Source organism: Nannospalax galili, unplaced genomic scaffold (assembly GCF_000622305.1).
Source record: "Nannospalax galili isolate Female #2095 unplaced genomic scaffold, S.galili_v1.0 scaffold579, whole genome shotgun sequence".
Taxonomy (NCBI): domain Eukaryota; kingdom Metazoa; phylum Chordata; class Mammalia; order Rodentia; family Spalacidae; genus Nannospalax; species Nannospalax galili.
The window spans coordinates 679,237-707,177 of record NW_008344599.1 but is presented as its reverse complement, the minus strand read 5'-3'; the positions used below and the strand labels follow the sequence as shown (position 1 = coordinate 707,177).

The 27,941-nt window shown below is 40.1% G+C and overlaps 1 protein-coding gene across 5 annotated transcripts in view; it reads right to left on the bottom strand.

Moving 5' to 3' along the window:
- The window catches only part of Dcaf8 (DDB1 and CUL4 associated factor 8), a 58,996-nt gene that overhangs the window by 14,592 nt on the left and 16,463 nt on the right, over positions 1 to 27,941 (bottom strand). For 4 of the 5 annotated variants that reach the window (XM_008840810.3, XM_029567222.1, XM_008840811.3 and 1 more), the window contains 5 exons: positions 21,582 to 21,657; positions 15,292 to 15,953; positions 14,235 to 14,375; positions 10,958 to 11,052; positions 1,150 to 1,260 (listed from right to left, as the gene is read on the bottom strand). In XM_008840810.3, the coding sequence (XP_008839032.1) occupies positions 1,150 to 1,260; positions 10,958 to 11,052; positions 14,235 to 14,375; positions 15,292 to 15,953; positions 21,582 to 21,630 (1,058 nt within the window). In that variant the 5' untranslated portion in view covers positions 21,631 to 21,657. Of the gene's footprint in view, positions 1 to 1,149; positions 1,261 to 10,957; positions 11,053 to 14,234; positions 14,376 to 15,291; positions 15,954 to 19,464; positions 19,554 to 21,581; positions 21,658 to 27,941 lie in introns of those variants that run through there. The other variant, XM_029567223.1, reaches the window with a different exon arrangement.

Here is a 27,941-nt window from a genome sequence, read left to right as displayed (position 1 = left end):
GGCCTGGAACTCACTATGTAGACCAGGCTGGCCTTGAACTTACAAAGATTCTCCTGCCTCTGCCTCCCAAGGGCTAGGACTACAGGTGTGCACCACCACACCTGGCAGTTGTCCAGAATTCTTGAACAAGGTCATTGCTCATGTATTTTCTGAAATTTTATACTATGATTCTAATCCATATACTTAGTTTAAAAGCAGTTACAAAAATGTGCTCCCATTCCAAATGAAGATGACATTTTTTCAACTATCAGCAGGACAGCAAAAAAGTCATTTTTCTAACTATGCTGTGCCTCTCTTTTTCAAATTGACATTTTTCAAACTGACAATCCCAAAGAAATACAGTTAAAATCCCAGCAGGCTAGGCATGGATTCAGTTTAGGAAGGTCAGAAGGAGAAAAAAAAAATATTGGTACATATAAGGATTGAATCCATGATGTTTTTCGTATGTATCTCAATAGCCAAGTGTTAAAAATAGATGCTTGAAGTAACAAAAATATTACTGCAGATCAAGAAACGTTGTTGAGGACAATAGAAGCCAAAATCCTCAGTGTACAGAGTGTATCCAAGTCAAATTATTTCTGAATCCAAAACCAGTTTGCTAGTATAGGCTGTCAAGATGGCTGAGTGGGTAAAGGTACTTGCTGCACGAAGATGAAAGTCTGACAATCTAAGTTTAATTTCCAGATCTTATGTAAAGGTGGAAAGAGAATCAACTCTACAAAGTTCTCCTCTCACCTCCACAGACACACTAACATGTACTATGGTACACATGCCCACACAAAAACATCACACACATATACACAAATAATACTAAATTAAACTTCTTTTTTAAAAAAGTGTGCTAATTCAATATTAATCTATATAAGAAAAATGTGGAAAACACGTGTGATTTTCTGTCTTAGCTGCTATATGGAGAACTTAATTCATCAGGCTTCTTTAAAATACAAAGCCATTCCTCAGACACTGTCATATTAGGAAAACAGAATGTCTCAGAAGGTACTTAAGTATTCTGGAAAAGAATAAAAAATTCAAGATGGCAGTTATTGGATTTCTAGGCAATTCATTACCTTAGCATTAGGGAGTATCTGGCAATATACAAGGCATCACCAGGCTCAAACTCTCAATGATATTTAAGAGCAACAAACTCACCTTACAAATTGATCTCGTCCACCCACTGCAAACTGGTGGGTACTGGCGGGATTCACATAGATTGTATACAGTCCCACTTTCTTCTCCTTCTCTTTTGTCACCACCAGTTTCCTTTAAGAGTAGAAAAGTAACAGTTATAGTCTCCAGAAGATCCAGATGGAGCTGGACATGATAGTTCAGGTCTGTAATCCGAGCACTCAGGAGAACGGAGCAGGAAGATTGCCTTGAATTCACGGCCAGCATGGGCTATGTAGTGAGTTCCAGTAATGTCTCAAAAACAACCACCAAAAAACCAAAAAACAAACACCACCACCTAAAAGACCCAGATGGTCATGGCAAGTGAAAAATCAGGACAGTAAGTGCAGAAATAACTAATACAAAACCAAGATTCTCATCTGGAAAGAAAAAAGCAGCTTTTTTGTTTATTTCCTTGTTTGTTTTGTTTAGAACAATAACATAAAAAATGTACTATATGCTATTTTGAAGATTAGGGGAAAAAGTAATAAAGTTATTTTCTAGTGTTGCTTAAGCATGCTAAGCAAAGTGAACTAGATTCAGAAGACATATACTGCATGTTTCCCCTCACAGTTGGACTGGGAGAGAGGGATACAATGTGAAAGCAGAGAAGACTGGGCATGGTGGCACCCGCCTGTAATCTCAGCACTCAGAATGTGGAGGCAGCAAATCCTGAGTTCTCAGCCAGCACCAGATGAAATGGGTGGGCATGGTGCATGCCTGTAAACCCCAGCACTCAGAAGAGGGAGGCAAGAAGATCAAGAGTTGAAGATTATTCTCCATTATTCAGGGAGTTAGTAGCCAGCCTGGGTTACAAGAGACCTTGTCAAGAAGAAATATGAAAAATACTACTAGGAAAAGGAATGAGGTTGGGGGGAAGGGCTAAAAAAAGAAACTTGGGGTGATTATAATCAAAGCATGTTATATGCCCATGAACATGTCACAATGAATCCATTATTTTGTGCAATATGCTAATAAAAAGCATAAGCAAAAAGCATATGAACAAATGTACTGTGCCTCAATGTAGTTAGTCTAATATGATATCAAAAAGCTAGAATTAAGAGGACAATAGGAAGAAGAATCATAGGAAAAGTGGGCTAAAAAGATCAGAGTCTTATCTCCCACTTTCTAAAAATATGTCAGTTAAAGCCTACCTTTAGGGCTAGAGAATGCTCAGTCAGTAAAGTGCTTGTCACGCTAGAATGAGAACTTGAGTTAGATCTCCAGCATCCATGTAAAAAGCTGAATGTGAAAATGTCTACTTGTAATCCCAGTTCTGCGAAGGCAGATAGGAGGACCCCTGAAGCCTGACAGCCAGCTACTCTTGCTAAATTGATTAATTCCAGGTTCAGTAAGACTGCCTCAAAAACTAACTCCTGCAAGTCAAGTTGTCCTCTGACCTCCATATGTATGAGACATACAGACACACATAAATAAATAGTTAATTAAAATAAAAAGAGTCAAGAGAGACTAGGCATGGTGGTGCAAATCTTCAGTCTCAGCACTCAGGAGACAGAGGCAGGTAGATCTCTGGGATTGAGGCCAGCCTGGACTACATGCCGGCTGGGACTATAGAAAAACGCTGTCTCCCCCGCAACACACACAAAAAGAGAGCCAGTGAGGTGGTTTAATGGGTAAAAGTATACTTGTCACCAAGGCTGAAGACCTGAGTTTGATCCCTAAAATTCAAATGGTACAAGGAGAGAACCAATTCCTACAAGTTGTCCCCTGATGTCCACACATGTGCCATGACACATATGCGCCCCTACATACAATACATATATGTAAGAAAAATCCTGTTTACGTTTTGATTGTTAGCCTTAGCCTTTAAGGGCTGTTGTGCTCATTCATTAAAGGAGTGCCAAGCAGGGTCACTGGACCCTCACCTGAGTATCCAGCCACTCTTCCCAGCCAACTAGTCCAGCCTTGGAAGACAAAAGAAAAATGAGGAAGAATCCAACAGATGGATGCTTTTGGAAGCCCTTGTCAAGAAACTCAAATGGACTCTCATATGAACATTTGAAATTGCCCTGTCCTGACTTTTTTCTAGTTCCTGGTCTAGAACTTGTAATGCTAATTACTCCTGCCTTTACTTCTCCTTCACATCTCCCATTCATGATTCAAGGACTTTCTTCTCCCCTTAGAGACAAAAGTTATGCAATTTGGGAGTCTTTTAGATAGTCCCACTGAAGGAGTACTCCAATTGCCTCACCTTGCATCCCTGGTTCAACATGGAAGAAGCCAGAGTGGTCGGCATCCCTATTCCCTATTGGCAATTTGGGTAACCCCTTCAGAGGATGGTGTGATAAGAACAGGAGGCAGGAACTGGCTAGGCAGTTAGGGTAAAAAGACCCCAAGGAAAGAAATGTAGCCAGTTTCTTGGCTAAAAGTCAAAATGTCCTTGGGCCTGTTAGCAACATACTCTGTTCCAAGGCCAAAAATGTCGAAAGTATTTGGGAGCTTGTATCTAATCCTTAAAAGATTTTAGGGTTACCTCTTCAGAGGGGGGAATGTTGGAGGGGAGGGAGTGGGCATGGATTTGATCAAAACACCTTATACGCATGTATGAAATTCTCAATAAAGTTTTTTTAAAAATTAAGAAAAAAAAAGAGCTGGGTGTGATGGCGCACGCCTGTAATCCTAGCACTTGGGAGGCAGAGGCAGGCGGATCTTTTTGAGTTCGAGGCCAGCCTGGTCTACATAGTGAGTTCCAGGGCGGCTGGGGCTACAGGGAGACCCTGTCTCAAAAAGACCAATAAAAAAAAAAATTGTTTAATGGTTAATAGAAATAGAGGAAGACACTGATATGAACTTTTGTCCTCCATATACACAGCCACCCATACATATACATGTAAACACCACCACATAAAAACCTAGCTTTAAACATGCATACTAAGCTGAACATGGTAGTACATGTTTATAATCACAGCACATGGGACGCTGAACTGCCATGAATTCAAAGCCAGCCTGGGCTACAGATTGAGACCCTGCTTCAAAAAGACCTAAATAAGTAAATATATAAAAGCACACTAAGACAAACTTGGGGTCATGGGTCTTGTTTATCTGTTCCTCTTCCCAATGTGCACTGATTAAATATACTTCCTCTTTTTATAAAAAATTTAAATGCACATTAAAAAACGGGGTGTGATGGGGGCTATATAGTGAGACCCAGTCTCAAAAAATATTACAATTTATTAAAACAAAGATACACACACTGGAAAATAAGCCACAGTTTTCTAGCACAGAAGTAATCCTAAAGAAAATAGTACCTTCTCCCTTTATCTGAAGCAGATTTGGAGAGAAGGGATTTATGAAGCTAAAACTGAAAAAGCACTTCTAAATTACTCTGGTTGTATCACAGTAGGGTGATCCTTCTGATGATTCTCAGCTCTGAGGGAATCTCAGGAAATTTCAAAACTTCGGTTAAAAGACTCTAAGTAGTTATAGCTTATCTCACCTTAAGAAAAGTTCTATGAGGTTAGAGAGATGGCTCAGCAGCTTAGAGCATTCTTGCAGAACCTGGGTTCAGCTCCAGGGTATCTGATACCCTCTTCTGGCCTCTGAAGGCACGTGGTGCACATATACATGTAGGCAAAACACTCATACATATAAAAAAGAATAAATCGTTTTTGGAAAAAGAGTAGTTCTATGGAACTCTTCTTAGATCTAAGTGTTCAATCTGTCAAATGACATCATGAAGATTAATAAATTTATGGGAAAGATAGTAAGAAACTATAGGTAGGGGACTGACTTTAGCTTTTGTTTTACTTCAATGTTTTATTCATTTTGGATGCTATTGAAACACAGATAGCCATGACAACAAATTTCTCTGTAAAGAAAGAATTTTAGCAGCCTCTCTGTACAAAGCCACTCCAGCCCAGAACTGCTCTGGGCAAAGAGATTTTGAAATCTATGCAGCTTAAAAAGTACAGATGCCAGGCATGGTGGTACACATCTGTAATCCTAGCACTTGGGAGGCAGATGTAGGAGCATCAGTTCAAGGTCATCACTGGATAAACATCAAATTCTAGATTAGACTGGGCTACATGAGACCATATTTCAAAAACAACAGTAATGAGATCATTGAAAGTCAATGTCATTAGGAGAAATCTATGCAGCTTAAAAAGTACAGATGCCAGGCATGGTGGTACACATCTGTAATCCTAGCACTTGGGAGGCAGATGTAGGAGCATCAGTTCAAGGTCATCACTGGATAAACATCAAATTCTAGATTAGACTGGGCTACATGAGACCATATTTCAAAAACAACAGTAATGAGATCATTGAAAGTCAATGTCATTAGGAAAAAAATTCACACACACACACACACACACACACACACACACACACACCCACATTGAACAAAAGTTAGCACATATGATTTGTTACCAGAATCTGTGTTCCCTGTAATTTGTGTACATACTTTTTTGGTTAGCATTAAATTTCTTACTTTGAACAGTGCCAGTAATGGTGTCCATATTAACAATCACAAGATAGAAAACTCAAGGAAGAATTCAGCTAACTAGGAAGAGGCATTTCAGTTTCAGTCTGAGTTTCAGACAGGGAAAAGGACCAGGAGTTGGTTAATACCACCCTTTCCACAGGACCAGTTCATTTCCTCAGCAGTTTCAACTTTCAGACATTGTGAAAACACAATGAAGAAACTAAAAGATAAATTATAAAGTACTAGCTCTACTGTTATTTAATTATGAGAAGAGCTCAATTTTTCCATGCCTCAATTTATTCCCCTAAAACAAACCATTCTCTCTTTCAAAGTTGATTGAGTGCTTTAAGTTCTCTGGGGAACATGCAGGGGTTCTATAAAAAAATGATCAATCATGGGGGCATTTTCACATTAGGTGAATGTGAAATCATATGGGAAAAAAATTCGCTAAATTTTGCCTTAAAATTAGCAAGTAGGTATGTCCCTTGAAATGGGGTTTAAAACATCACTAATAAGGTAGGCCAAAAGATCCCTTTGGCTGGCATGGTGGCATATGCCTTTAATCTCAGCAGAGGCAGGCAGATTTCTGTGAGCTCAAGGCCAGCCTGGTCTACATGAAGAGTTCAGGCCAGCTGGGGCTACAGGGAAACCCTGTCTCAAAAGACCACAAAAAAAAAAAAAAAAAAAGTAAAGGAAAAGATCCCTTTGATAAATACTATAAATTTGCTTCCACTGACTAATGTACTACCAACAATTACACATCAAACTCTTCCTAAGATGTAAGCCAACTTTACAAGTTCCAGGAAATGTAGTTATCCCACGCATGCCACACACACACACACACACGAAAAACTCCCCCTATACCAACTTCACACACAAAAAATGCCTCATAACCAGGTCTGGTGATGCATTTCTATAATCCCAGGCTGAGCGGGGAGGATCAAGAGTTAGGGGCCAATGCTGGGATTGTCATGGTGTACACCTTTACTCTTAGCAGTTGGGAGGCAGAAGTATGCAGATCTCTTTGAGTTCAAGACCAGCCTGGTCTACACTGCAAGTTCTAAGCTAGCCAGAGTAACACACTAAGACTGTCTCTAATAATAATAATAATAATAATAATAATAATAATAATAATAATATCAAAACAAAACAAAACAAAAAGTCTTTTACCTTACTTCCAGTCTGTAAAACTACTTTTTTTTTCATGTGTTTTGCCTGCATATATGTAAATACCCACGTTGTATAATGCCTGCAGAGGCCCTAAGAGTGTCAGAACCCTTGGAACTGGAGTTACAGATGATTGTCAGCCACCAAGTGGGTGCTGTGAACTGAACCCAGGTCCTCTGCAACAGCAGCTAGTAATCTTAATCATGGAGCCATCTTTCCAGCCCCTAGAACTACTTTCTGAACTCCTAATGCAAATTTTTTTGAAAACTCTCTAGAATTTGGGCTTCTTTCACTCAAGTTTCTCTACTGTTTCCCCTTTAGTTTCTATTCTGCCCATCCTTGTGTCCAGATCCCTGGTCAATTCTCAGTCAGACTTTACTTGATTTCATTTCAAACACAATAATTTGCCAAAGTCATTTGTCCTACTGAATCAGATTCATGATGGCCTAAGAATAGTTTTTCCATCTGAATTAGACTGAATTCTTCTTCAAAACTCTCTAAAACAGGGGCTGGAGAGAGATAGCTCAGTGGTTAAGAAAACTTACTGCTCTTTCAGAGGGCCTGGGTTTGATTCCCAGCACCCATAAGGAGGCTAACACCCACTGCTGACTCCAGTTCCAGGGGATATGATACTCTTTTCTGGCCTCCGTGGTCTGCACAACACATGGGCACTTATATATATACAGAATAATTGTTTTTTAAAAAAATTTTTTGGCCGGGTGTAGTGGTGCATGCCTTTAATCCCAGCACTCAAGAGGCAGAAGCAGGCGGATCTCTGTGAGTTCAAGGCCAGCCCGGTCTACATAGTAGCCCCAGCTGTCCTGGAACTCACTATGTAGACCGGGCTGGCCTCGACCTTACAAAGATCCATCTGCCTCCTGAGTGCTGAGATTAAAGGTGTACACCACCATGCCCAGACTTTAAATGATTTTCTTAATGCTAGGTAACAAAAGAGTGACTACAGATTCTGAGTTACAACCCAATAAAACAACTGTAAATTGACAATGTATTGACTAGACTAACCAACTGAACACATAGCGTAGCTATACAGTACAGTATCAGTTGTTTACTCTCTTACACAGTCAGTGACTGGGAGGGCTAGCTTGCTGCTGCTGCTGCTCAGCATTGCCAATTCTGTACCACATACTGCTAACCCAGGATAAGACCAACAAAGTCTGAAATAGTTTCTACTGAATATGTAATATAACATTTTCACAGCATTGTAAAGTTGAAAAATCATTAAGTCATACACCATCATAAATCAGAGATCATCTGTACTATAAGGCAGAGCCCCAGAGACTCAGACCTGTTCCCTTTCTACCATAAACTCATTGTCTAACTTTCTTTCTCTTGATGATCTTATAAATAACCATTATATCCTTTCACCAAGCCTAAAAGTTTCATCATTTAAGCAGTTGTTGAACGTCTTCCACCCTACAAATTCTACACATTCCTTTTTTGTGAAGATTTATTATTTAAAATTATTCTATTATTATTCTATTATTAAAATTCTATTATTTAAAATAGCTCAGAGGTTAAGAGCACTAATTGCTCTTGCAGAGGACCCAGGTTCGATTTCCAGCACCCGCATGGTGGTTACAAACCGTCCTTAACTCCAGTTCTAGGGGACTCCGAAGCCCTCTTCTGACCTCCGCGGCATTGCAGGACACAGGTGCACTCACATACACGCAGGCAATACACTCATACACATAAAAGAAAAATAATAAATAAAAAATATATTTTTAAAAAATTCTGTGTATGTATACTTGTAGGTAGGTACACATGAGTGCAGGTACCTGAGGAGGCCAGAAGCATCTGATCCCCTGGAGGAGTTGTTATAGGCAGTTGTGAGCTGCTGGGCATGGGTGCTGGAAACCAAACTCAGTCCTCTTCGAGAGCAATAAATGCTCTTAACTACTGAACCAACCCTCCAATCCAACACTTACCTCTTTAAATATAAGTCAAATTATAATCAGCTTTCTAATAATATTTCCAAAATAAATTTTTTTGTGTGTCCTGTTTAAATTATTGATACCTGTTCCTCAATATCAGTACTAACCTCTACAATTTGTTACAATAATTTTTAGGATTCCCAAGACAATAAATAATTTAAACATCCATTCACAAGGCAGTGATTAAACAGAGTTACACCAATAATATGTAACACATATGGCCATGGTTAAAAATGAGGTAGGCTGGGGTTGGAGAGATGGCTCAGCGGTTAAGAACACTGGTTGTTCTTGCTGAAGATCCAGGTTTGAATCCTAGCACCCACATGGCAGCTAACAACTGTCCGTAACTCCAGTCCCAGGGGATCTGACAATATATGCATACACATAAAATAAAAATAATAAAATATGGAAAAAACTTAAAAAAAATGAGGTAGACTTAAAAAAAATTTGTAAATTTATTTTTATGTATATGTTTTCCCTGCATGTAAGTAGGTGTACCCATGTCATGCAATTCCCAAGGAGGTCAGAAGAGGGCATTGGATCCCTTGGAAGTGGAGTTACAGATAGTTGTTATAAGCCAACGTGTGGGTGCTGGAAACTGAACCCAGGTCCTCTGCAAGAGCAGCTGGTGCTTTTAATCTCTGAGCCCCCTAGAGAGGCTTTTAAATCTCCAAAACATGTTACAACATGAAAAAAGCAAATTGTAGATATATATATATGCACATGTATACATACACACAATTATGCCATTTAAGCAGGATAGTGTATATATACGCATACCTACACACACACACACATATATACATACACACATACATAAATATATGCAAAAGAGACTGTGAAGGTATTCAAAATTACCAACAATAGTTATCAACAGCTCAAAAAATGGGAGGGAACATATAAGGGCGTATTTACACTCGTCTGTGTGCCTTATTATTTGAGTTTAAGATGTCCTTATTACAAGAGCAACAAAACCTAAAAATAAGCGTTACAGAAACTCCTAGAAAAGGAGGGAGACATTATGACCAAAGAAACTGAGGTTTACAAGATTGTATAAGGTTATATAACTAGTGATGCCTAGGTTGAGACTTGACCTAGATCTGCCTGGATCCCAAAAAGATGCTTTGCTCTTGAACTGGTGAGATGGCTCAGTAAGTAAAGACGTTTTCTGTGCAAGCCTTTTGATCTAAGTTTGATCCTCAGAACCCACATAAAGGTGGAAGGAAAACCAACCCCACAAAGCTGCCCTCTGACCTCCACACATACACTGTAGCAGGTGCAAACATATATATCTGTTATGCACAATCATAAAAAAAAAAAAAATCACACAAAAAAGATGATTTGTTTATATATGGCACCACACAGTTAAAGGATAGACCTTTCATGAGTATCCAATCATGCACAAATGATCTATTGTATAAAAGACCTCTTCTACTAGCTGTGCGTGGTGGAGCATGCCTTTGATTCCAGCACTTAGGAGGCAGAGGCAGGCGAGTTCAAGGCCAGCCTGGTCTACATAGTGAGTTCCAGGACAGCTGGGACTACAAGGAGACGCTGTCTCAAAAAAAAAAAAAAAGACCTCTACTATAACATCAATATTTTTGTTCAAGGTTTGTCTTTTATTTTTCTATATGTAATTGAATTGAAAATTTTGAGTGCCAAATCTCTAGGCTAGCTTGCAGAATAATGTGCTTCTTGTGGCAAGTTAGACAGTACCCAAGTAAATGGAGAACAGAAGATCAGCAAGTTATAAAGTCCCCTATAACAAGTGAGCCTTCTTTGAGAAATGAAGGGAGACTAACCATTTCGCTGCTAAAAAACAGACATAAGGACCTTAAAACTTAAAGCTCTTATCATATATAGGTTTAAAGGTACTATATTTTGAGGAACCTAAGAGCTCAATATTATCATGAGAGATGGAATATTTTCAAGGACAATACATAAAGTTCTATAAAAAATATTATGGCTAGGAAATGGAGAGATGGCTCAGTGGTTAAGAACAGGTACTGCTCTTGCAGAGGACCTATGTTAGGGAGCTCACAACCACTTGTAAATCCAGCTCCTGGGGGATCCTCTGCCTCTGGCCTCCACAGGCATCTGTACTCATATGTACATATTTCCAGACATAAATATATACATAATTAAAAATAAGTCATCACTTCTCAGCCTTTTGACTAAGATCAATTGTAAAAATCAATCTTCTAAAAAAAGATATTATGGTTAAACTTACGAAGCTGGTCGATCTTGTCTCAAGTCAATGGTGAAGACAACAGCATCTTCACCTGCAGATAGGAACGTACAGGGGGAGTCTGGTTCCAGGGCCAACTGAAGGAGAAAAAGGGAAATGAAGTTTCTAAAAATGAGAATGAGAGGTAACCTAGTTAATTTTCTTACCTTTAGAAAAGGAAGCATCTAAAATGTCTTAGCAAGAGAAATGTCCACCTTTTTTGGTTGTAAAATTCCAGGAAGGTAAATAATTTAAGCTTCATTTTCTTTTTTTAAAAAATATTTCATCATTTTTATGTGTATGAGTACATTACCTGCATGAATGTAAATACACCTGTGTTATGCAATGCCTATGGCGGTCAGAAGAGGGTGCTGGCTTCCCTAGAACTGGAGTTACAAACAGTTGTTAGCTGCCATGTGGGTACTGGTAACCAAACCCAGGTCCTCTGTAAGAGCAGCCAGTGCCCTTAACTGCTGAGCCATCTCTCTAACTTCCCTCACTCACTTTTTTGAAAAAAAAAAATTTTTATTTATTATTTTTATTTTATGTGTATGTGTGTATTGCCTGCATGTAGGTAAGTGCACCTGTGTCATGCAGTACCTGTGGAGGACAGAAGAGGCAGTCAGATCCCCTGGAACTGGAGTTACAGACAGTTGTTAGCTGCCACGTGGGTGCTGGGATTTGAACCTGGGTCTTCTGCAAGAGCAGCCAGCGCTCTTAACCACTGAGCCATCTCTCCAGCCCCTTCATTTTTAAAAAAGATTTGTAGCTGGGCGTGATGGGGCATGCCTTTAATCCCAGCACTCAGAAGGCAGAGGCAGGCAGATCTCTGTGAGTTCAAGCCCAGCCTGGTATACACAGTGAGTTCCAGGACAGCTGGGGCTACAGGGAGACCCTGTCTCAAAAAGACCAAAAAAAAAAGGTTTATAAATATGTGTATGCATGTATGTCTGGGTGTGGGTGTGCATATGTACACATGTACAGGTACCCATGGAGGCCAGAAATTTCAGCTCTCCTAGAGTTGGAGTTACAGGCAGTTGTGAGCTACGAGACATGGATGCTAGTAGTTGAATTTAGGTCCTCTGTAAGAGCAGCAGTACATACTCTTAACTGTTGAGCCAGCCTCCCGCCCTCCACTCTCACTTTGAGAATTAAAAAAGCCCACTTATTCTAAACGAGTCAAAAAGATAAGTGATTTGCTATTTTAACCAAGTCCCGAAAGGAGTAGAACAGAGATAATAAAGGAAAACATCAACCATTAAGAATTCATTCTTGTTCTGGAGACATGGTTCAGAGGTTAAGAACACTGGCTGCTCTTGCAGAAGACCCAGGTTCAAATGCCAGCACCCACATGGCAGCTAACAACTGTCCATAACTCCAGTCCCAGGGGATCCGACAGTCTCTTCTGACCTCCTCGGGCATTGCACAACATAGCTGCACTTACCTACCTTACCTATATGCAGGCAATACATGCATACCCATAAAAAAAAAAAAAAAAAAAAAAAAAAAGACTTCATTCTCAGGGCTGGGGAGATGGCTCATCGGTTAAGAGCACTTGCTGTTCTTCCAGAGGACCCACATAACAGCTAACTATCTGAAACTCCAGTTTCAGGGGACCCAAAGCCCTCCTCTGGCCTCTGAAGGTTTTGCACAACACGAGTGCACTTACATAAATGCAGACAATACACTCATACACATAAAATAAATTTTTTAAAAAGAATTTATTCACAAGCTATAGAGATGGTTCAGCAGTGGATGCTCTTGCAAAGAACCCAGATTCAGTTCCCATCACCCACATGGAGCTAAAGATTTCAGTTCCAGGGGATTAGACACCCTCTTCTGATCTCCATGGGCACTGCACACAAGTGCCCTTACATACATGCAGGCAAAACACTCATACACATAAGATATAAATAAATAAATAAATAAATAAATAAATAAATAAATAAATAAATAAATAAATAAATAAATAAATAAGACAGGGCTTTTTCCACGTTTCTATCTCTGTATCTTAACTCTAAAAATTAGTTATGTTGGACAGTCTTAAAAAAAAAAATCAAGGGGCTGAAGAGATGGCTCAGCAGTTGAAAACACTGGTTGTTCTTGCAGAAGACCTAGATTCAAATCCCAGCACCCACATGGCAGTTAACAACTGTCTGTAATTCCAGTTCCAGAGTATCCAGTGGCCTCTTCTGTCCTCCTCAGGCACTGTACAACATGGGTGCACTTAGCTACATGCAGGCAATACACACACATAAAAATAAAAATAATAAATATTTAAAAAATATATATTAAATGCTAGGCGTGGTGGCACACAACTTTAATCCCAGCTTGTGGGAGGCAGAGGCAGGTGGATCTTTGTGAGTCCAAGGCCAGCTGGGGCTAGAGGGAGACCATGTCTCAAAAACATACAAAGAAACAAAAAAGTCAAAGAAGTGGATATTTTTCCTATTTCTTGAGCCTTTTGTACTCCTATATATTTCCTTAGGTTTTGTAAGCCTTTTCATGGCTTGGAGAAATATGTTACCCTGAGGCTGGGAAGCTCTTAGTTCTTCCCTGGCTGCCACCACCACTATTCATTCTACATTCACAGCTCTAAACAGTTTCTAATAACAGTGCTCTTTGTGACCTGATAGTTGTGAGCAAGAAAGCTAGAAACTTTCTTATAAAAACCACCAGTGACTTTGTTAAAATTGTTAAAATGTTCTACAAACAATCAGAGCAAACATCTGAGGTTTAAAAGGGATATAGACTCAAGGATCTCCGAAATAACCATGACTCGGTTTAGGGGCTAGGTTTATTTTTATTTTGGGATTTTCAAGACAGAATCTCACTCTTTATTCTAGGCTAGTCTTGAACTCATAGCAGTCCTTCTGCCTCCCCCTTCCAAGTGCTAAGATTCCAAGTATGAGCCATCATGCCCAGCCAGGGACTAGGGATAATCAACTGATTGCTTAAATATAAGAACTAGGGGTCTCTGTGAGTTTGAGGCCAGCCTGGTCTACATAGTGAGTTTCAGAGTAGCTGTGCCAGACAGGGAAGACCCTGTCTCAAAAAAAAAAAAAAAAAAGGAAAAGAAAAATAACCAGGGGTAGTCTCTTAAATACTTGTCTTTCAAAAACTTTAGGGTAGCTGTTTTTACTCCCTTAACTATAAATCTCAGGACTGAATGAAGGCAGATGAACGCAACAAAGAGAAACAAATGTAGAGATAAAGGATACACTGGATGAGATCTGTAGCATATGCGAATTCACAAACTTTGGAGCCAAGGGTTTCTTACCTTGTGAGATGCTCCCTTGTGCTGGGCCACACGCTTTGTATTCTTGCAGCACTGGGTGGCAGACAGTTCTGCTACCCGAACTTGCCCATCCCGGGCACACATAGCCAGGGTGGAATCACCACTATTAGGAAGGAACTTGGCCTGGTGCATTAAGAATAAAAAAGGGATACACAAAAGAAGTTGAAGAGGTGAATTTAAGAGGAGAAAAATGTGTTGATGTCCCCTTATCACCCTCTAGTAGTTAAAGGAGGAAAATACTTGTTGATATAAAGGTACATTCTGATGGTTCTGGAAGGTTGAACTGCTACATGATTAAAGATTACAGTAAACTACTATTGTACCTTATAGGGGAGAAAAGGAATAAATAAAGAAAATCTTCATTTAGAAAACAAACATAAATTTCCACAAAGGGAAAAGAACTAGGAAGCAATGTTAAAAGAAACATGCTTATGGATGAATAGCTAGTACCAGTATGGAGGATGGAATGAGGAATAAAATCTCCACAGAAGATAAACTAGTAGGTAGTTTTTTACCAAATGTAATTAAATACCAGTCATGGATCTAAGTGCCTACTCTCCTTTTTCTTTGTAGTGCTAGGCACAGAACTCAGGGACCTAGCATGTGCTCTACCACTGAGCTACATTTCTAGTCCATCCAATGTTATTTAATGTGTTACAAGTCCTATTTTATAGATATACAAATTAGAAATACAGGTTAAATAATTGTCCAAGCTCACATAGGGCCAGGATTTGAAAAGTAGGTAATTTAGCTCAGGAGTTTATGCACTCCTATTGCACTATCTTGTACCAATACACGTGTAATATCTCTCTGGTGAGTTGCAAGCACCCTACCTATAATGAGACTTCCAACAGTTCTTATGTACAAGGAAACAAAGGTTGCCATGGGTCTCTTAGTGTGTCACTAGGAGTCAAAGTAGGGTCAAGCAGATATCTAAGTCCATCCACAACTCACTATTAACTTCTGCTCTAGGCACCAGCTCAAATTTGTCTACCTCATGCCTGATTTTTTCAGTTGCTATTATGCTTCTTTGCCTCACCTGGAAGACATTACTTTTATGGCCACTCTCAAAGTCCAGTACTGGCTGCCGCCGCACCCAATCCCACACCACCACCTTCAGGTCATCACTGCCACTGGCTAGCCATGTGCCACGCTGGTTAAAGTGCAGAGTATTGACACAACCGGTATGGCCCTCAAGCCCATGCTGCAGGCGGAAACGCTGTACAAAGACTCTTGCCCCACAGGCCTCATACACAAAGCGGGCACTTGAACCCAGCTCCCGCTCCCGAAGGGCAGGAAGGGCTTGCCAGCGAGGTCGGGGCAAGGCTGTTGTCTCTGACGATACCCAGTCTTCCAGGGCTCGCTCATCATCTGATGAGTCCTGGTCACGGCTGGCCCGTTTACGCTGTACACGGTGCCGAGGCTGTTCTTCCTCTTCCTCTTCTTCTTCCTCTGAGTGGTCATGAACTCGGTTTTCATCATTGATAGAATAATGGCCAGTGTCCTCCATGCTGTCAGAGTCCTTTTCTTCACCTGAACTCTCTGTGTCCGTGCCTCGACTTTCTGTGCTGGTGCGATTGGGGCCACCATCATCCCCAGTCAAGCTCAAACTTAAGTCTGAGGCCTCCACTTCAATGCCAGAGGATGTCTCCCTTCCCTCTTCAGCTCCGGACATCTCTTCTGGACTGCTAGACAGACTTCCTGAACATTAATGGATAGATGATAGATGCAAAGGCAAAAGGATTAAGATAGCAATCAGAAAAATTTCCCACCTTAGCATTAGAAACTATTAGATCAAAAGACAAAGCAACAAATTTCAGTCAATGTGCTTACTTTCCAAATGCTTATAAAGAGTAATTTCTGGGGTTGGGGAGATGGCTCAGTGATTCAGAGCACTGACTGCTCTTGGAGAGGACCCAGGTTCAATTCCCAGCACCCACAGAGTAGCTAAAAACTGTCCATAACTCCAGTTCCAGGGGATCCAATCCGATGCCCTCTTCTGATGACATGGGTACACCTACACACATGCAGGCAATACAGATATGCATTAAATAAAAATAATGAATAATTTTTCTTTTTAAAGAGTAATTTCTAGCTAGGTATGGTGGTGCATGCCTGTAATCCAAACACTTCGTTGGCAGAGGCAGGAGGATCCAGGTTCAAGGTCATCCTCAGCAAGTTCAAGACCAGCCTGAGCTATATGTCTCAAAAAAGGGGGTGGGAAGGGAGGACTTCTGAGAGGAAATCAAAGCTCCACAGGCATCAGGCATGGCAGCACACACCTATAATCCCCATACTCAGGAGGCAGAGACAGGCCTCCTGAACACCCAAAGTTCAAGGCCAGTCTGGTCTACATAGTGAGTTCCAGGCCAGCCAGGGTGATACATCAATACTGTCTAGAAAAAAGCAGCAGCAGTAGCTGAGTATTGACATACTATATGATAGTGTGTCTGTGAGATAACCTAGGCCCAGAAAGATAAACATCACATGCTCCACATGCTTTCTTTCATATGTGGATCCTAGCTTTGAATTTTTGTGTTTAAAGTGTCTGTAGAAGTCAGAAAGTTACAAAGGGACCATGAGAGGGGGGAGGGGAAGAGGTCTCAAGGGGCAGAAGGAATAGAATACCTGTGATATGAAGTAAAGGGGGAGAGAATATTGGGTTAAATAAAGGTTTAAGAAGGGATGGGGATGGGAGTGTGTGAAGAAGTGGAGGGGGTAGGTGGTGTTAACCAAGACTAAGGATGTATAAAGAAGCCTTATGGAAACCTGCTACTTGTGAGCTAATTAAAACAAACCATTAAAAGGAAAAAAAAATAAAGTTTTAAATGGAAGTACCCTGCATAGATAGACAATACCCTCCAAGATGACATGGGTTATCAAATGAAAATCTTAGTGACAGGTGTGGGGTACCTACCTACCACTTACTGATCAAAGAAAGACCCCAAAATAGCACAGGCTATTGTCATTACTTTTGGTTACCCACCAGAACCAGATGGTAAAACCCTCCTGCTGTAGAACCACAAACTTTAAGCTGGAACTGACCTGGAAGTTTCTTCCCTGCTGACTAGCTTTCATAGTACCAAAAGGTGTTATATAGGCTGCTAGGGGAGAAAAAAACATCAGTGGTCTTATCCAGCACTGGATCTTGCAATCTATAATACTAGCCTCAGGCAAGATATGCTTGTTGTAGTAGTGGCATGACTGTTCCAGGGATTACCAACTGCTTTCTGATTAGATTTGAGGTCTGTTCCACAGGAGGAAATTCATGACTGCCGCTATAAGCCTGGTCAAAAGCTCATGGCTAGCCAGGCATGGCGACACACACCTTTAATCCCAGAGGCAAGCAGATCTTTATGAGTTCCAGGCCAGCCTGGTCTACACAGCAAGTTCCAGGCCAGCTGGGGCTACAGGGAGACCGTCTCAAAAAGACGAAGAAAAAAAAAAAAAAAAAAAAAGTCCAGGGCAAAGGGGGACAAAATCTCAAGAAAGAACACACCCCTACATCTTCACAAGCAAGTTCCAGGCCAGCTGGGGCTACAGGGAGACCGTCTCAAAAAGAAAAAAAAAAAAAAAAAAAAAAAAAAGCTCATGGCTAGAGAGGTACATAATCTCTAGAAGGAAACTACTCCTACTGTTTCACTAAATAGACATGTTAAACTGCCTTCTAAATCTTTAAGTTTATACCCATAGAGTAGTGCTACTTCTTTTTGCAATGGGCAGTGGTTAATGTAGAGACTCTTTACTGGTCAAAGTGCTAAGAATTAAGTGACTGTTGAGTGCTCAGTCCTAAATGGGACATCTGCATCAAGCCCTCACCAACGCTCAAGGAACATTGCAAAAGGGAGAGAGGGGGTGGAAATAATTTAAGAGCGGGAGGAAGGGGAAAGGTGCTGAGAAATGTCTTCTGAATAACAAATGACATGAGCATTGCACTCATGAACTCACAGCAGCTGTGGCTACCTGTAGAAGACCTGCAAAAAATCAAGCCAGTCAGCATTCCAGCATAAATGAGGGAGGGGCTCATGAGGGCCTACCCCTAACTGAGGCACTATTTGCAATCTCTCAAAAGAAAAAGAATAACTCCAGCAAGAACTGACACAGTCATCTTATTAGGGGAAGAAGGTAAATAACTGATTAAAAGTATACTAGCATGGGGCTCAGTGTTTAAGAACACTGGCTACTCTTGTAGAAGAGCCAGCTTCAGTTCCCAGCACCCACATGGCAGCTCACAACTGTCTGTACCTCCAGTTCCAGGGGATCCAGTGCCCTCTTCTGGCCTCCATGGGCATTGTACTACATGGGTACACTGATATACATGCAGGCAAGACACTCATAAATAAAAACAAGTAAAATAAGTAAAAAAAATTTTTTAAAGAAAAAATAGTACAGCACCCAAGCTTATAAATATGGAGTTGGGTCATTTCCCATTTCAAGAAAGCACCACTATCTCTTGCTGCCTAAAATGCTATTCTCTATTAAGCTTTTAAAAAATTATTATTATTTCATCAATTTTTTAAAAGGGGAGGGACAGGAGGAAGTGCATGTGGATATCAAAGGACAACTTGCAGGAGTCAATTCTCTCCCTCTGCCATGTGGTTCCAAGGACAGAACGCTAGTCATCAGACTAGGTAGCAAGCATATTAACCCACTGAGCATTGTGCTGGCCCTCCCCTAAGTTCTTAGAACCCCAGGAAAAGGGGAAGTTAAAGAGATTTTAAGCTAGTTATGGTCACTTACACAGGTTCTCGCTTTTTGCTAGTAAATGCATTTTAACTTACTTGCATTAGTTTAATTTTCTTTTTTTTGTGATAGGATTTCACTATGTAGCCCCAAGTTGGCCTCAAACTCATAGTGATCCTCCTGCCTCAGCCTCTCAAGTTCTAGGATTACAGGCATGAGTAAACAAGCCTAGTTTAGTTAAAAATAATTTTTTTTTCTTTCTTGATGTTGGAGATCAAATTCAGTGCCTTACACTTGCTTGGCAAAGGCCCTACCACTGAGCTACAATCCCAAATCTAGTTTAAAAGTTCCCATAAGATTTTTCAACATATATTTTTAGTGTATTGAAAGGTGAAAACAAAGTTTCATCAAGAAGCATACATAAAATTGATAAAAAGCAGGGCTAACGCTAAGTGGTGCCTGAGAAGTTCAGTATATTCAAGGTCTGCTATGTTGGCAGTTATGTAACTAAGTGACTTTCAGTGCTTACAATCAGATGCTGCACTCTTATTTAACAAACAATTCATTCCAATGAGCACTTGAGCAATGTTCACGGCCAATACAAGCAAAATGTTCAACCTAAGGTCAAGGTATAGAGAAAAGAAGGGAAGAAAGGATTTTAAACTTTGGAATATTGCTTACTCATGGTCTCCTTCCCTCAGATGAATACAAATTTTATCCTGCAACAAGTAAAAGCTATTAGGAAAAAGTAAACCAAGTGTATGACTCCAGCATAAACTAATCAGCTCCAATTCTCATCTTTAAAGATTCAAAGCTGGAGCATATTACTGTCTAGTCATCTGGATTAGAGCAGTAATTTGTTAAGATTGTTGAAGCAATGGGACCCCTTTTCAATGAAGTCTTAGGCAAAACCCAAGACACAAAACAGATAAAAGTGTTTTGTTTGAAGTAACAAGAGAAGGCTGAGCAACACAAAAGCACCTCACCTAAAAGCACAGTGTGAAAACTGGGCTAGAAGGCAGAAAGGGGAAATCTGAACCTAGAAGCCACAATTGCTGAGACTTAACCTAGGCTGAGAAGGTTTAATAGATGTGGTTTTCTTAAAGCAATTGAGTTTGGGCTTGGGGCTGTAAGAGGGATGGATAAAAACACCACACCTAGAACTGAGGGTGTAGCTCAGTGGTAAAGCATTTGCTTAGTATGTGTAAGGGTCCGGGTTTGATGTCTAACACTACACCCCCAGACAACACTTAACAAAGTGGTAGGTATAAAGGAAAAGAAAACTCCTGGAATTTATTGCTAAAATTATAACTAACAAGTGGGCAAGATGGCTCAGCTGGCAATGCTTGTTTCCAAGCCTGAGAATCTGACTTCGATTGCCAAGACTCACAAGGTGGAAGGAGAGAACTGGATTTCACAGGCATACCACAACGCGTATGCGCCTGTGCTGTCTGTCTGTCTGTCTGTCTCTCTCTCTCTCACACACACACACACACACACACACACAAAATCAATGTAATAAATTTTTAAAAATTATGATTAACAAATTCTGACTTCTGAGGTTCTAGTATATTAGGGGCTGGCAATTTTTTTCTGTAACGGTCCAGATAGTAAAAATTTCAAGTATGGAAGACCATTTGCCACTGTCATAACTACTCAGCCTTACCCAAAAGCAACTACATAAATGGGTATGACTGTGTTCTGATAAAACCTTTCTGCATGTGTGTGGTATACATGAGTATATATGTATGTTCACATGTATGTGGATGCACACATGTGTTCAGAGGCTTGAGGCTGACATCATGACTCTTTTTTGATCACTCTCTACTTTATTCATTGAGGTAGGGTCTCTCAATTGAACACAGCTTGTTCAGACAGTTAATCTAGCTAGCCAGCTTGCTAAGGGCATCCCGTCTCTGCCTTCTAAGCACTAGAATTACAGGTGTATTGCTATGGCATTTATATAAGTTCTAGAAATCTGAACTCCAGTCCTCATGCCTGGGCAGCAAGTGCTTTATCCACTGAGCCATCTCCCTAGCCCCCAGTAAAACTGAACCAGGGGCAGGCTGACTTACAGTTGAAGGCCATAGCTTGCCAATTCCTGATGTACTAATGGACAAGCCTTAAATCAACAGGATACCTATGGGCTGGGGATATAGATTAAAGGGAGAGCATTTGCCTAGTTTGCCCCAGGCTCTGGATTCAACCCTAGCACCACCAAAAATAAAATTATGTATATATTATACCAGTAACTTCATCTCTTATTACTTTCTCAAAACTATTATCTACCATGGGAACACACCTCTTCATTTAACCAGAGGATCTCATCTTCCCCCAAATGCTCTCCACCTCATTTTTCTTTTTAGTAGCATTTCATAAGCCACCCTCCTGTAAACAGGCTTTCAGAATCCAAACGACTTAACCTTTTAGAAATATATTTCTGTATTGGCCTTCTGAAAACAATCAGATAAAATCTGAAGGAGCAAAAGTACTAGATAGTCCAAGATGTTTGCTTTTTTTTCCAAGATGTGTATTTTCCCACATTCACACAAGAAAGCCACTAAAATCCAGGTCCCCATTCTACCTTAGGGAATGAGAACCTCAGTCAATAGCAAAAATAGTTTCACTTTCATTTTGGTCCCTTACCATTAGCTAAATCTGTTTTGCTGTCTGTGCTGCTGCCTTTGCTGGACATCTTGAATGAAGTTTGCTTATAGCCAGCCTGGATTTGAAAAGAAGAAAATAAAATAATTAGAAACCCCCTGCCCTGGGAAAGACAACAAAATAGACAAGGAGATTTAACAATTCAGGTTTTACCATTTTTTGTTTTGTTTTGTTTTTTGAGACAGGGTCTCCTTGTAGCCCCAGCTGTCCTGGAACTCACTATGTAGACCAGGCTGGCTTCGAACTCACAATGATCCACCTGCCTCTGCCTCCCAAGTGCTGGGATCAAAGGCGTGCACTACCACGCCTGACAAAATGATTGTGTATATGTGTACGCACTTAACATCACTACTCAGTTGCTGAAAAACATCTTTTTTTTTCTAGATGCAATTCCATAGAGACATATTTGGGGGGTGTCAACTGTCATCTCTTTACCTTATTTATTGAGTAGCTGGCAGTATTTTTTTCACATGGGAGAAGGAATTGGAATAAAATCTGCAACAGCAGGTACATATCAAATGACAGGTGGTGCTGGCTAAGGACCTCAACTTAAGACAAAAAGCTACCTTCAGCACTGCCCTCAGAACAAGAATCTTACAAGTTACAGACTTCTGCATCTATGAAGAACACTGTGAAGCATTTGTTTTCACAACATGAAGAGGTAGGTCAAGATTCTGAACATCATTTTAAACACAATCAACAGACAGAAATCAAGCTCCTGACAAGGAGAAAGAACCTTAAAAGTCCAGCACGGTGGCGCACGCCTTTAGTCCCAACATCTGTGAGGCAGAGGCAGGTGGATCTCTGTGAGTTCAAGGCCAGTCTGGTCTACATAGCAAGTTCCAGGCCAGATAGGGCTACAGGGAGACCTTTAATCCTAGCACCCAGGAGGCAGATTTCTGAGTTTGAGGCCACCCTGATCTACACAGAGTTCCAGACAGCCAGGAACACAGTGAGACCCTGTCTCAAAAAAAAGAACAAACCTTAAAGTTACTTTTTCTCCTCTAAGACTAACAGACACCAAGTACAAAACTGTCTGAGAAAAAGGAATTTCCATTAAACCACCTCAGCTCACTTTATATGGTGGCAAACATTTCACCTATTCCACTAACTTTCACCAGATGTATTTCTGCAGCAAAGCCCTAACTAGAAACTGGCTTATCTAGTGTATTTCTTTAATGCCACTGCAACCCTTCCACCCATCTCCAGGGCCTTACTGCTACCTCCAGCAAATTCCAAAGACCAAAGAATAATATTATTCAGATCAAAATTTTGTTAAGCTCTTTCAGTGCCTTGGACAAAAGGCACTGGGAAAAGACAAAGTATGATTATGCCCAAGTCCATGTACCCAGGCACACTGTCCTCCAATCTTTGAACAGCCCTTTCATTCCCATAACAATTACCCTAGAAGAAGCCCCATCTTTATCCTTATCCTCTACTCTCCATTATAGAAGTCTGTATAGATGCCCAAAGATTGTTTGTAGTAAGCCACGGGGGCGGGGGGTGGAGGGGAGTGTGTCGAAATATTGCAACAAGACTAAACTAAATCTGAGGAAAAGAACACTGGGGAAAGGACTACTGAAACAGTGCCAACAGATGACATGTACAGAGGTATGCAGTCACATAAAAACAGCAGTTATCTGTAGAGCAGGCTGTTTTCTTCCTCTTACTTTTTGTTTGAGTTCATTTTTGATACAGGGTCTCACTCTGTTTCTCAGGCTGGCCTGAAGCTTACTGTATAGGTCAGGCTGACCTCAAACACATGGGGACCCTCCTGCCTTAGCCTCACAAGTGCTGAGATTACATCAGACTTCTTTGAAGTATATGCATTTTGATACAGCACTTCTCACACAGTACTTGTTCTTCCCTCTCAAAGGTCCCTATTTATATTTTTTAATATCTCAATTTCTTCTTCCTGCACCTAGGGTTTTAAATTAATTGTGAAAGTCCTATGATGTAAGGAAAATGATTACATTATTTTGCGAAGATTAAACATCATGGTCATAGGGGCTAGAGAGATGGTTCAGCAATTAAGAGCACTGACTGCTCTTGCAGAGGACCTGGGTTCAATTCCCAGCTCCCACATGGTAGCTAACAACTGCAACTCCAGTTCTAGGGGACCCAACACCCCCTTCTGAACTCTGTGGGCACTGTACAACCCCAGTGTACTTATACACATGCAAGTAATATACACATAAAATATTTTTTTAAAGTATGGTCAAAAAGCAAAATAATGTCACATACGGTATACAAGGAACGATGTTTTCCTACCCCTAAACTATCACTATCTACCACATCATGCTTTACACCCCACTATTATCTACTCCCAGAAAATAATCCTGAAAACCTTTCTCAAAACTAAGTATCAACCTCTACAGGAGACCAAGCATGTCTCAGCTTGTTATAATTGCTCTAAAAAAGATATCTGCTTATGTAGTCTCCATGACCCTGAGGTGGGGAAAAAAGGAAGCCATGAAGTTCAGCTCACATCTAGAGATTGCAGAATAGTCTTTTTGGGGAGAAAATGGCTTAAGGTTCTTTCAAAAAGGGATTTTTCTCTTTGAGGAAAACAGCTGACAGATCTCATTATTAAATTCAGAAAGAGAAAATCCTGTAAATGTTGATGCAAACCTAAGCAGACAGCTTCTAAAGTACACGCTTTTTCTGAGTCAATGTTTAGTAAAACTCAGTCCCAGACTAAGAATTAGGAAGTCTAGGATCTTAAGAAGAGTCAAGCTGTTAGTATACTTTGTACCTTTGATGGGCGACATAATCATGTATGGACTTTGCTTTCTCTATAAAATAACAGCTTGAAAGTCAGACATGGTGGCAAATGCCTTTAATCCCAGCACATGGGAGGTCACAGTAGGAGGATTAGGAGTTCATTGCTATCCTCACACACACACACACACACACACACACACACACACACACACAAAAAAAAAAAAAAAAAAAAAAAAAAAACCCACACACACACAAACCAGTCCTTAGTCTAAAAATCCAAAATGCCTCAAATTCTGAAATTGCCTGAGCACTGACACGACATTCAATTAGTTTGAAGTTTCAGAGCACTTCAGATTTTCATACCATTTTCAACCAGTAAAGTCTAGGCAAATATTCTCAAATTTGGGCTGGGAGTACAGCTCAACTAGAAAGCTTGGCCAGTATACATAAGGCTCTGAGTTTAATAATCAATACTGCAATAACAAACAACAATCTGGAAAACTGAAATGTAAAATACTTCTGGTCCTGAATATTTCAGATATGGGATATTCACCCTGTAGTTATTCTAGAGATGAAAAGATAAGTAGAATTTCATGTTAAACCTCTGTAGAAAGGAGCAATGATCAAAATCTGATGAACCTCAGTGTCAACTTTGAGCATTTACTCCCAATATGCATTTATATACATACAATCAATTTGCATTAAATACTAAGATTAGCCAGGCAAAGGGTCTGGAGAGGTGGCTCAGTCATTAAGAGCACTTGCTGCTCTTGCAGAGGCCCGGGGTTCAGTTCCCAGAACTAATATGGCAGCTCACAACCATCTTTAACATCAGTTCCAGGGGATCTGACACCCTCTTATCCTCTTCTGGCTTCTGGGGATACCAAGCACACATGTGGTACACATACATACAAGCAAAACACTCATATGCATAAATCAAACAAAAATAATTAGCCAGGCATGGTATCATACACCTGTAATCCCAGTATTTGGGAGGCTAAGGCAAGAGTTACAGGTCAACCTGGGTTAGACAGTAAGTATTAGGTCAGTCAAGATTACCTAGTAAGACTCTATCTAATACAAAATAGGGCTGGAGAAATGGCTCAGTGAATAATGCACCTGCCACCAAGTCTGGTGATCTGAATTTGATTCTCAGGACTCACATGGTAGAAAGAGAGAACTAACTCCCACAAGTTGTTCTCTGACCTCCACATGTACACTGTGGCATACCCACAAAATATAAGTAAAATGTAATAAAATTTTCTAGAATGCACAACAGAGATTTCAATATTCTTTTTCTATATACCAGTGGATTATCTTATATATCCTTTGAGTATACAAATTCCCACTGTGGGAACTATTTCTCTATGGAAACCAAGAAATTATGGGCTGAGGAAATGGCTCAGTAGATTAAACCATGCAAGCATAAGGATAAGTTCAAATCATCAAACCCCCACAGAAAAAGCCGATGTGGTAGATCATATCTGTAACTCGTGTTCCTAGAAGAGATGGGAAGCAGAGACAAGAGAACTCCCAGAAACTTGCAGTTCAGCTAACCTAACATACACAGGTTGCAGACAACAGAAACCCTGCCACAACCAAGGACTGATACCTGAGTTTGTCCTTGAACTCCACATGCATGCTGTGGGATGAACACACCTGCACTCACATATATACATGTATACACATACACACACAAAAATTATGACATAATAAAATACAACTACTTTTGAAATAAGCTATTATTCTTCAAAGTTTCACTCAAAAGTAAGAAACTTAAAATTAATTCAACTCTAATGCAAAAATTAATAGTAACTTCCTGAAATTCATATATTGAAAGCATAACTTCCAGTGTGACAATGTTTAGAGATGGGACCTTTAGGATACAGTCAGGTTTAGATGAGGACATAAAGGCAGGGCACTTGTGAGGACTGGTGCCCCTTTAAGAAACATCAGAGTTCTTTATCTCTCTCTTTCTCTGGCAGGTAAGAAAACAGTGGGAAGGTAAATGTCTACAAGCCAGGAAGGCCATTACCAGAAACCATCCAGGCTGGTTTGCTCTTGGACTTCTATCCTCCAGAATCATGAGAAAATAAAGTTCCATTGTTTACACCTCCAGTCTACAGTATTTTGCTTCAGCAGCTTGAACTGCCTCAAGACATTGTCCAAACTAACACAAGCATAGACATTACACATGGGCCCTATAACTTAAATACTATAGCCACCATAGAATCTCTTCCATTCACCAAAGTACAATCCTACTTTGATTCAAACCCAAAAATTATCTTTTTCATGCAGTCCATATCCAAGAACTCCACTATTTTTCTACTCAGATCAATTAACATGTAAAATCCAGTACAGAACAAACCATGATGAGCTGCAAGAACTGACTGGTTCACTGTCTCAGGTAGCTAGAGGAATTAGCTTTACTGCCTATGCTCTAAAAATAACCGTAATTCCTGCCAAACTGAAGGTTAAAGGGTAAACCATCTGAGTACAGGGAAAGAAAATAACTCCAGTGTTCTTTCAATTACACTAACCAATTCCAGTGATCTAGTTTTTTAAAATGTTTTAGTAAGAATAAGGCTTTAAGTTTTCAGCCAACCATATGACCAAGTATTAATTAAAAACCAAATAGAGGGGTTGGAAAGATGACTCAGCGGTTAAAAGCACTGGCTACTCTTGCAGAGGACCCAAATTTGATTCCCAGCACCCACATGGCAGCTAATGACCATCCATGTAACTCCAGTTCCAGGGACTCTGATGCCTTCTTCTAGCCTCTGCAGGCACTGCATGATACAGGTGCACTTACATACATGCAGGCAAAACACTCCATACACTAAAAATAAATTTTAAAAAATTAAAAATCAAGCAGAAAAATAACCAAGAATCTCTTGTTTATAATTGTCAAGTCTTTCCTGCTGAAGACCTGTATAAAAAATCACATACACTAAAACAACTGGATATTACAACACAAAAAACCTCAGTCCCTAAATTGTATAATACATATAAACTAAAAATAGGGATATAGCTCAATGGTAGAACATGTGCTTACTGTACAAAAAGCCATGGGTTCAATCCCTAACATTCCTAAAAGAAATGAAGAATGAATGAATGAATGAATGAATGAATGGATCACAGACCAAAATGTGTAAGTTAAAATAACACAGCTTCCAAAAGAAGCTAATTATGAACCTGGATTAGATAACTATTTCTTAGGACAGAACATAATCATAAAATTAAAAAATTCATAAATAGGACTGGAGAGATGGCTCAGTGGGTAAAGGTACTTGCTGCTGAGCCTGACCACCTGAGATTTATACCCAAGACCTACATGGTAGAAGGAGAGAACCAACACCTACAAGTTGTCCTCTGACCTCCACATGCATGCTATGGAACTTGCAAGTACTCCACCTCCAAAATAAATGAATAATATAGAAAATAAAATAAAAATTCTCAAATGATCTCAAATGATTGGACTTATCAAAGTTAAAGCTCAGTGGTAGAGCACTTGCCTAGCAAGCACAAGGCCCTGGGGTTCAGTCCTTAGCTCTAAAAAAAAAAAAAAAAAAAAAGACACAATAAAAAAGGTACAAAAGACAATGAGCAACTACAGGC